Here is a 12030-nt window from a genome sequence, read left to right on the forward strand (position 1 = left end):
AGTTTCAACCAAATAACTAAAACTACTTTCAAAGACAGAAAAAAGGAACTTTTTAATGTTGATGTACAGGCCGGGAATCTCTCTTTTTCAAATCAGTACAAACATATTTGAAATTGGTCACTGGGAAACCTTCGAAGCCAGAGAAATCGAGTCCCATAAAGATTGGCCGGTCGTCAATCTTGTTTTAGAAATCTGTGAATAAATAGCAAAAAACATGCAAATCTGTTATTTATTTTCCTAAAAAACAAGTTTACAACAACAACATCCTTCTATAAAAATAAAATTGCACACATTGACTAGAAATGACAGGCTTACTTATCAACAACTGTTGTGATCGCCAATTTTATACAATAATCTACCGTCATTTATATAAAAAATAAAATATAGAACACACAATTCAAAGACGCCAAATTCACTGCTAACTATAATCACCAATATTAGGAATAGAACAAAGTCAATCAGTGGCATTCAAGTTCAACTTTAGCGCCGCACTGGCCTTGACATTTTTAAAATATTTTTACTTTTTTTGCTAATTTTTAACATCACTTTTAGAAAATACTTGCAAATTATTAACTTTATTTTGAAATATTCATTCTGAGGACACTAGTCAAGAATTTAAATTGAGTTTTGGTAATGATTTATATAGAAGTTTTTGTTACAAGTAGAAGTTTGATCTTTGGTGCCAGGATGGCGCGAAAATCGAAGTGAAATAGAAGAAACTCAGTGATATGATGCTGTAAGATGGATTTCAACGATGATATACAGAACACTACAGTAATAAAAGTAAATACAATTACTCATAGATAAAGGCAACCATTGATCTATGGCCCAAGGGCATGGAGCTCAAAAGAAACTAATTCACATCATTTTACCACCAGGAGCGTCAATTAAAAAAGGCGGACTTGGGAATGAGGCAATTACCCTGTGCCCCCCCCCCCTACCGTAGATTAAAAAAAAAATTGACATTGTCGTTAAAAAAAAATTCCGGAATTTTCACAAGAAAAAGATTACAAATCCCACCACTTCTATTTAAAGAAATACATTTGCACCCTCCAACATTTTGTGAGTTGAAAATGCTGGTTATCGTATTACTTATTAAAATATAAATTTGACATAATTGATGCATGTACTTCCAAATTATCATAATTAACAAACAGAAATGGAGCATTCCTTTCGCTAATCCTTCATTAACACAATTACACTTGAATTATTAGAAACTGGACTTCAGTTCTGAATTAAATCTTTATTTGACCTTAAGTCGCTTTAGCACTTTGAATTATCATATCAGCTTTGTAATATTTATTTGGGGAGAAAACGATAGCCATTTTTACAAACTTCTGAAGAGCCTAAGCTGAAAAAAAACGAACTTTAGATTATTTTCTGATACTATAAATTGACAAAATATCTTGACAAATTATGCCGAAAAACTAACGACCCAAGTAAGGGTGCATCTAGGATTTTCGTGTGTGGGATGGAGGAGTTCAATTTTTTTTAAACGCATCAAAATTGTTTATATACATTTTTGTACGTTTTCGACGGGTTATACAGAAATTTAGAGAGGGTTGGTTCAAACCTTGTAACTCCCTCATTTCTAGGCCTTGGACCCAACTATGACATGTAGAATCATGATCTAATTTTATATAGAAAACAAGGAACGACAACTTAGATATGCTTACACTTGTAACTGGTACAAAGAAGGGTTTTCCCGAAGAATTTGACAAATTTACTAATTTTAAAAGTATGCAGCTCACTACCATGCTTTCAATCAAGAGGCAACTTTTTTAATTCTAACCGACCCCTTTACTATAAACAAAAGAAGAAGTCGTGCCTTATTAGTTACTGTTTTTTGCTATTTAGAATTTTCACTGTATCCCTAGTTTCTTCTCCCCGTGTTTGAACAAAAGCTCTGATATTTTATCTACATCCCTGTATTTGATTTAAAATAATAAAAATTACGTTAAGAAATTTAAGTATACAATCTCGCTACTTATTAGTTGGCTGAAAATAGCTTACAAACACGAACTAGTTAACACAACTAGTTCGAACTAGTTACAAACACGAACTAGCGAACACAAACTAGTGTGGAACTATCATAAAATATTTTTGGACATGCAGACAGAACTTGAAAAGAGAGGCTTTTGGACCAGAATCCCCCCCCCCCACCTCCCTACAAGGCATTTTTTCAGTAAAGCTCTATGGCGGATATTCTTATGTAATAGTGTAAAGTCGCTACAAAGGCTTCTCGGGTATATGAGCAGGACTAAGAGAGAGAGACTTCTGGGCCCAACATCCCTCGGAAGTCTCATAGTATAATAATTTCAATTATTATATCAGTAGGCATTTTGATGAAAATTTTAAGTATATAACTCCTCCCCCTTAGAAATCAGTAATATCTCTTGAAATTGAAAAATTGTTGTGCAACATGAATGAAACTCTCATGAGTTAATTCCCTATATTAATCTTCTATAATCTAAAATAAAAGTGACCTTCTAAAAGAAGCTTAAAATGACGAAACTCTAGATTTAATAAAAAGATGAATGTTTTTGGGAACAATTATATTTAAAAATACAGTTTGCGAATGGTGTATTGTAGAAAAAAGAACAGAAATCAAAGAAATCATTTAATTTTTAAGAGTTTCAGAAAATATTTTATTTTGTGTGCTGGTGCCATCACTTTTTTCCCAAAAAATAAGGGCTAAAATAAGAATTAATGGCTTAGAAATTGATATAAGTTATAATATTAATAATAAATTGTATATATAAATAAAAACTGTATATTAATTGAACAAAAATCCGATTCCTGAAGCTTGAAATTAATACAATAAATGTAAAATTAATTAGTCTTTAGTTAATTAATATATAATGTGGAAAACTTTTTCCTCTATTTGCCGTATTTTTTATTTACATAATATATTACTTTTTTTAATCAAAAGATTGTTCCCATAAGGAGCTTAAGAACTTCTGCTTTTCTGTGATACACTGATTTGCAGGGTCCTAAATATCACCTGCAGCAACTCCAAAGATATTTGGAAACTAGAAGAAAATTTGAAGTATTTCAAATTTCAATTAATTTTTTTCTTATTTCACTTTTTCTTTACACAAGCTCCAGAAACTAGGTGTAAACTCTGAATATTCTGAAACACAAAGTAAAAAAGAACATTAATATGGAAAAAGATTTGGCGAATTGGTTCTATATCTTTTTTAAGCAAAACATATCAAATCTAAAATTATTTTTATGTATATCCTATAGTAAAGTCGTTATGACTAGAAATATACTTTTAGTTATCAAGATTAGCAATAGAGTTCCTAAAACTGCTGCTAGATCGTCTTCGTTTATTTTTTGCTTAACATTGATACATAAACCCTTTCACAACTTAGTGCAGCACTGCCACACGACTTGCAAAACTTCATGCCACTGTTTAAGCACAAATTTCAGTTTCTAGTGGTTCTGCTACGGAAGAACAGCTTTATCATGTTGCAATACTCTATCATGTTACAAATAGGCCAATCCACACCGGAATTTTAGTACAGTTTTTTATTCAGTTTCAGGTCACTATAGCAGTCAAGATCACAAATGTGACGCACCAATTAATTTTCCAAAATAATTTGGAATAAGTTTCCAGAGTCTGCGTGAAGCTGTCTCTCGTTTGCTGTCTTCAAAAAGAAGTTATGGAATTTCTTGCTAAAGATTAAGTTTTTTTCCCTTTTCCTTGGAGTTGATGTTTACGGATCCAGTTTTTACTTGCGGTGGTGAATTATTACTATACTATCCTGCATAGGCTGGGCTTTGGAGGCTTTTTTTTTATGCGGGCAAATGGGTTTTGTATTTTTATTTGTATTTGATATATTAGTAGATTTAATTAATCATTTTTTTTTTTGGTTTTAAATGTTCTTTTCTCCCTGTTCTTCCCTGACCAGTGAGTCGAGCTATTTTGATTTTCAAAGTTGATTTTTTTTTTCTGGGGATTGGATTTCATTTTCACTTTTTTAAGTTATGTAAAATTTATATTTTAGAAATAAATAAGATTAAATAGAATCGTATTATCTCACCGGGATAAGGAATACTGTGAAACTACCTTGTATTAATCAGATTTTTGACAGTGGCAACTAAAAGGTGTTATAATACAAAATATAGATTTAAAAGCATACATATGTCAGACTGTGTGGTTGTTAACATGGGCTTTATAGAGTTTTTGAGACGAGGTCAAGATACTTACGATACCCAAAACTAATTTTTAAACCATTATGCTCTAATCTTTGGTTGTTACCTGTCGTTCGCTTATCATATACTAACGTATCGAATAAAATATCGAAAAACTAAAAAAATTTGTAAAATTTCCGACAAAGCGTACGTAGACAAAATTAAACTTTAAACTTTCCACAAAAGTACATGGTTTGTTGAATCATCCTTCCCTGTTAATTCTGCAGAGCGGTTGCCACTAAAATCTTCGAAACCATCTCCACCTGATACAACGAGGTAGCGGACACCACTCGGTGTACTGGGTGATGGACATTCCCGAGTAGAGTGGCGTCGGAATCGGGCTATTCGGAAATCTAATGGCACTTCTACAGCAGTCAAGAATCGAACATGACCTGTGTGACCTTCCATCAGACCTGAAAATAAATATTTTCAAGCATAAATAAAATAACTAAAGATTTTTTGTTTTAAAAGATTCAACTTGCGAGACAAAAATTAGCATGAACAATAATCAGCTTTTGAATAAAAAATAGATATATATATTTATTTCTGTATAGTTATACACTTATAAAAATTTAGATAATAGCTATGTTATAAGAAATTAAATAATATGATAAAATAACTAATAATTGATTATAATTAAAATTATTATATTATAGTTATGTTAAATATAGCCAGCTTAGTTAAATAGATGTAAAAGAAATCATGCTGGAGATGGTAGATGGCTTTAAAATGGCAGTAAATACTCTCCTAGGACTTGTGGGGATGATTTCCCACTCCTCTGAGACTCGCCTGCAGAAAAAAGTGTTATCAATGTAGTGTCTACCTCATAAGAAAAAAAATGAAGAAGAACTAAATGAGGAAAAATGTATGTCACCAATTGACCCCATTATATAAAAAAACAAGCTAAAGATCCTGCCGAGTGTATACCCTGCCGGGTATACAAAAGAAACGTAACGCGTACTCCTGCTTAAAGAAACGAAGAGAAAACCTTTTCCACTTCTCTCCAATCACAAAGTTGAAATCACTCTACCCCCCCCCCCCCAATGAGAAGGTCAGTGCAGCACAAATTCAGTATAGAAAGAACAGGTATATTAATTCTTAGTTTACCTAATTAAGGGGTGTGTTTCCCAAGCTTATGATTAATCTTCACTTTTTGTGTCTGAATTTATTAGATGGCGGAACAAGCTTCTACATAAAACGTAATATCCACGTTTTCGTAGCTGAAACGGTCCGAATCTGAACCTGACGAAGAGGGTCGAATAAAATACATGTGTGAAAAGAAACCACTTTCATAAAGAACCAATATGGAATAGATAAATAAAATTGAAAACTACTCCAGAGTAGCAGCTCAAAGACATCTATATTCATTTTTTAAAGTTGTTTTGAGGCCAAATATGACAGACAATGATGCAACCAAAAAAAGTAAGTTGCAGTATTTATTTTCCAATTTTACAACAAATGATTAATATCATCAGAACAGATTTCACATTTTATTCAGAAGATTTATTACATTTTGTATAAATTTTATTACTAATTTATTATTACTATTACATACATACATTTTATTTATATTTTATCAGAAAAAATTGGTCAGTAATTAAAAAGCAATGATGAACTCGTATCTGTTGTTAAAAACTAATGGAAACAAAAAGTTTTTATATAGAAACTCGAAATTATTTGTATCAAAATTAAAAAAGAAATTTAAATAGAATTGAAAGAATATCACTGGACTTAGCATTTCTTAATAAAGCCCATATTAGTCAATTATTTATTTTATTTAACATAAGAACATCTATATTTTTGAGCCTTTGTGAAATTTGCTCTATTATTGGCGCTAGGACTTTTTAAAAAAGCCCATGGGGCAGATACAATGGGTCCTATGTGGCTACAGCAAAACTTCCATAAAACGCACTGGAACTAGTGACAAAGTAGGTATTGGGGCATAATATTGGGTTTGTTTGAGGAAGCTCAGACATCAACATAAAGGACAATGGGCATGGGCAATATTAAAAATGTACATAGGAATGCAAAGTGAATGTCATAGCAGAGACGAGTTTCAGTCGAAATTATGATCAATATTCAACAATTTTTTTTGTCGGAACGTCAAACATAAAAAAGAGGTCAGCTGAAGAGAGTGATACAGGTGATGATCCTGATAAAAAATTTGCTTCTAATTTTTTTTAAAGAAGGAGAAAAAGAAAGAAAAATTAAAGAAATAGGGGTGGTTGAATAAAATTCCAAAACTATTATGAAATAAAATAAAAGATTAGAACAAAATTAAATCTTAAAAAGCTCCCCTTCGAAGTACATATTCTTTGTATTTAACTACTTAGTAGGGGTACTTTATTCTGATACAATTCTTATCCCTTTTTTCATTTTCGTTTCTTTCGTTTCTTATTTACTCCTTTTTACTGATTTCTCTTTGCATCCTTAATATTCGCAAAAAACGAATTGTAAACAAAATGAAATAAATGGTAGTAGATGTAGAACAATTTAAATCCACTCGATGGTTCAAATTAAGCATAATTTGAATGTGGGTAAATTTGACGGATAAAAGTAGTAGATCAAAAAGATTAAAGTATATCAAATCTAGAAAGGTATGAAGTTCAGAAAGCAAAATGTAATTTTGAATACTTAAAAGATGATATTTTGAAATAAACAAAAAGTAAAGGTTAGGGAAATACCATTATTTTCTAGTGTTTATGTTTTTTTCGTTTCTTTTATACCTAATTTTCTATTATTCCATTTGGTACTAAAGAGGATTGCTCGATGGTGTTGGGGTGGAATTTTTCGCAAGTTTTCCTAGCAAGAATCTTGACTGCAAACATATATATATATATATATATATATATATATATATATATATATATATATATATATATATATATATATATATATATATATATATATATATATATATATATATATATATATATATATATATATATATATATATATATATATATATATATATATATATATATATATATATATATATATATATATATATATATATATATATATATATATATATATATATATATATATATATTTATATTTATATTTATATTGGCGCGTACAAACAGCTCCTCTCAATTGATCTGCCATCAGCGATCCAATTACCCTATAAAACGTATTTTGGCAGAAACTTTCTCAAAATGCCTTTGAAACCAACTTGAGACTTCGAAACCTACTTTTAATTTCTAAAAACATCTAATAATAACATTGCACTACTAATTACCGATTTTCATATATGTATTGGAATATATTAATTTAAAATTTAGTGTTCCAACGTTAAAGCCAAGTTTCGTGCTCAAGAGAAATCTGACTTGTCTACCCGGGAAAAGATCTAATGTCGCGTATGTTTGTACGTTCTCTGGAGCACTCGCACCTCGGTCCTGGTTTTTGTAATGGGTGAGATATGGAAATATCATACTTCTAATTATATATACAGTGCTAAAAATTAATGAGCAGCTGTGCACAAAAGCAAAATTTCTTAGACATTTTTATAGTAAAGAAATCATTATTAAGACATCCGAATGTTACTTATTTTCGTGAGCATATTTTGGTAATAGTAGACTCTTTCCTTCGAAAATATAATGAAATATGAAATAAGAAAATTAAATATTTTCAATCTTTATTTCTCTGTACTTTCATTTCAATTTCCCTTTCCTTTTTGTGAATGTGAAGAATTTGAAACAAAAATGCGCAAAGAGAAAAAAGAAGAAAGACAGAATATTAAAGAAAAAAGAGAATCAAAAGGAGAAAAAATGAATTAAAATATCGACATTTGTAAATGAAAATTAATACACAGCATTAGTATGGGCTTTATGGTCAATGCAGCTTATATCTCTGATCCAAGTTGAAATTGGGTGTTCTTCCCTTTAATCGGGATTTTCCCCTGCTTTGTTTTTGTCGAATAGTGAGTCTTTTTCATTAATACTTTCATTTTTATCAACTATTTGTGTATGTGTATGTATTTTCTTTTTCGTCTCCTTTTTGTCTTTTTTTCCTTCTCCCTGCATTCCAAACATAAAGCGTTGCCAGTGGGTAGTTGATTTCTGATGATGAATATTTCGTGTTTTCTTGTAGTAATAAAATCTTACTTAAAAAGTGGTAATACCAATGACAAAGCAATATTCGTTAACTAGAATTGCTAATAACAGCCTTGCAGAGTGATTTTGAAGAGTGACTGGGCTGGGCTTTTTGTCGTTGCCAAATGCACAAAGCACCATGGAATAGAGCTCAGACGGGAGTAAGACAGGTGAAACCCTAAGTATTTTAGAGCTCCCTTAAAAATAGCAGATTTCACCGAAATATTGAACGTTAGTGTATAAGAAACTCCTAACTGAAGCCCTGTTTTTAAAATAAGGGAATTGAAATTGAGGCAAAGTTTAAATTTACTCATAAAAGCATTTTACGAAATGAAATTTGTATAGTCTTCAAAGTAGGAGTACCCAACCCCCACCTCCCTAAAAAAGCTTCAATCTTGATAGAAATAATGCAATGAAATTAAATAAGTATGAGTCATCAATTCTTTGAACAAATGTTTTTACAGGAATGCTCCCATGGACGCCTGTAGGGAGAAAATGCCTCTGAGAAATAACAAGCCATTGAATATTGGATATAAATAGGAAAAAAAAATTCATTGGGTGGAACACATTCCAACTCAAATAAATTCCTTGGGAGATCTCATGACCTAATAGGGGGTTGAGGGTTGAATAATAGCGTTGAATTAAAGAATTTTTCTGCTGAATTTTATTTCCTGTTGCTCTTACATAAAGCAAGGATCTTAAGTGAAGGTTGTAAAGACTGAGGCTGTTAGCAGAATGAGATGAAAAGGAGTGTCTGCAAATCAGGCAGCTCGGTGCTGGGACGAGTTGACATTAGTAGTTGCATTAAAATAAGAGCTTTTAGTTATATCAAATATTTTACGAGTTTTAAGCAAGAGTTTTAACTGTTACTGAAAACAAGAGTTTATCTTAAGTTATATGAATTGTTTGGCAGTGCTAAATTGTAAACTACTTACCCATTTATCGAATTAAAATTGTGCTTGAAAACCGTGGTATGAATAACAAAGCATTTCTGAGTGTTCTAATACCGTTTTGCCAAGTATTTCAAAACCACCAAACTTCTGCAAACTGGTCAGTTACACTACAGAAGTTGAAAAAAAGAAGAAAATTACAAAATTTGAGACAAACTTAAACTTGAATATTACCTGTTATTTGTGGGTTTGAGTTTGATTCGCCAAGCTGAACATTTATAATCACGCCAGCGCTTGTACCAATCCACAAAATATCCTTACAACTGTACATAGTCGTGATCCTCAGACATGCTGACTTATGCTGTCGAATAATGTCATCACATCCTATGAAGAACAGGATTAAATTAGTGATTATTTAATTGTGAAAAGCTATTTATTGAGCCAAAAGTTTCAAAAAAGTATGCCAAATTATATGAGCCACAGGAACCGCACATAACCGCCAGTTTTGAGTACTCTTTTAATGCGTGGCATCATTATACTTCATGAAAACGGTCATAGACGCTTGATTTGATAAATATAATGATACTTGATAAAACCCCATGATATGAAAGTTTATTAAGTACACATCGTTCGCGTGGAAAATTTCAGTTTTTTGGAGATGAAAAAACAACAACAGTTTTAGGATATACTCCTTGTAAAACTAAATTTCTCGTGCCAAAAATAAATTAAAAATGGATAAAACCAAAATAATCATTTTTTTTTGTAGATTTGTAATGCCTACTTTTTGTGAAATAAACATAGGATGCTCGTAAGATTACCTGTAAAAACAAAAAGCAATTATAATTTTGACAAAACCAAACTTTGAGAAACTACAAGACGTTGGAAGCTAAAACGTGACTCACGGATAAGTCAAGTTTGGTGCCACGTGATTTCAGCTTTTTTTTTATCTGCGCTTCTTCTTTTTGTATCTGGCACCTGACACTACCAAAAAAAGCATGCCTACATATTGAGAACAATAATCAGAAATTGACTTGTAATTTTTTTCAAATTTTTAACGACATTTATGGCTGTGTAAACGCTTCACTAATTCAAACAATCAAATAGAACTTTCACTTTTCTTGGTACTATCATTTTATTTATTAAATTTTATTGATTCTAATTCAGTTATTCGACTTTAATATTCTTTTTATTGTGCATATGATGCTCAACTATTATGACTACCCAACTTATTAAATATCGCTAATGTTATCTGTCATTTAAAAAAAAAAGTTTTTTAAACAGAAAGTAAGGAGTAACGTTGAAACAAACAGAAATTACTCAATTATATGAAAGGGGCTGCCCCCTCCTCAATAACTCGCTTTTTAAACTAAAATTTGACTCTTTGTCCCAACTTTGCCTTCAAAAGTAAAAACACACTTTAGCGTAAAGACCGAGGTATTGAGGAGGAGGCAATCCATTTCATATAGAGGATCAATTCCTGTTCGTTTAAAGTTTTAATAATGCTCCCTACTTTCATTTGAAAAAACTTGTTTTTTTCAAATTAATTTATGATCATTTTCCACATAAAGCCAGAAATCCATGAAGCACCACGCGGTATCAACACTGCCATGATATTTTTATTTTATTTATTTTTTTGGGGGGGGGCATTCCCCCTAATATATGAAATTGTTTTTATTTGTTTTAAGTTTTAATCTTGCTCCTTACTTGCAGTTGAGTTTTTTATTTAATTTGTGACGGTTTTTCAAATAATGGCAGAAAATTTCCCTAAAAACTTTATTTCCCATGGAAAATCCCCTCTCCTACGAAATGTCACTCTAAAAGTCCTAAGAAAATCTCACCCCAAAATCAATCAAATTTTGGCTGTTAATCGTGGTTTCTTGGCATAGTAGGAAAAATAGAATTGGTTAAGAAATACCATAATCAGCCTTAACAAAGACAGGTTCTTCACGTAATCGTATAGAAGGTAATAAATCATGATTGAAAAGCACCCGCTACCTTGAATTCTCTTGAAGTATCTATTGATATTAAAATTTTGGTTTTTAAAGTGGCGGTTAATATTGAGCCGCGTTACTCTTTATTTATAGTTTGTTATCACGAACTGCTTGAAAAGCACTATGCTGTGGTGTATGAACCATGGGCGCCGGCAAGGGGGTAGTGGGGGGCCATGGCACCCTGGAAATTTGGGACTATAAAGTAATTATAAGGAAACCAAAGGAAAGAGAGCAGAATAGGGAAAAACCATAGACAAAATATGTGTTGCTCCATTGTTGGCTGCCTGCCAATAGATTTTGACCCATAATAAGGACAACATAAATTCTAATTTGAGACTGAGTAACCCCTAACCAGTTTACCACGAACATTTTTTCTATATGATTTGGTTGGAGCAAAAAGAAATTTCATAGTAATGAATGGTAAGTAAATAACGATCCTTGTTCATAAGGAAAGTATAAGAGCCTAACCATTGATAACATTCAGTCAAAGAATCAGCTTTTTACGGTGATCTTCATGGGCACGGGCTGGGGGGAAGGGGGGCCATGGCCCCCTGGAAATTTGGGACTAAAAAGTAATTATAAAGAAACCAAAGGAAAGAGACCAGAATAGGGAAAAACCATGGAAAAAATGTTGATTGCCCCCTTGTTGGCTGCCTGCCAATAGATTTTGACCCATAATAAGGAAAACATATATTCTAATTTGTGACTGAGTAACCCCTAACCAGTTTTCCATAAACATTTTTTCTATATGATTCGGTTGGAGCAAAAAAAACAAAACAAATTCTTCATAGTAATGAATGGTAAGTAAATAACGATCCTTGTCAATAACGAAAGTATAAGGGCCTAACCATTGAT

General features: G+C 31.6%; 1 protein-coding gene across 1 annotated transcript in view; it reads right to left on the reverse strand.

Annotated features, from left to right (window-relative positions):
* Window positions 1-914: 914 nt before the first annotated feature.
* Window positions 915-12030, reverse strand: part of LOC148940948 (rho guanine nucleotide exchange factor 17) — a 57108-nt gene continuing 45992 nt past the window's right edge. The window contains exons 11-12 of the mRNA XM_089105698.1: window positions 9419-9568; window positions 915-4613 (exon numbers count right to left, since the gene is read on the reverse strand). Of these exons, the coding sequence (XP_088961824.1) occupies window positions 4369-4613; window positions 9419-9568 (395 nt within the window). The 3' untranslated portion in view covers window positions 915-4368. The remainder of the gene's footprint in view (window positions 4614-9418; window positions 9569-12030) is intronic.

The sequence above is a fragment of the Artemia sp. Qi Xiang Cuo genome, chromosome 19, assembly GCF_049724085.1.
Source record: "Artemia sp. Qi Xiang Cuo chromosome 19, ASM4972408v1, whole genome shotgun sequence".
NCBI lineage: Eukaryota > Metazoa > Arthropoda > Branchiopoda > Anostraca > Artemiidae > Artemia > Artemia sp. Qi Xiang Cuo.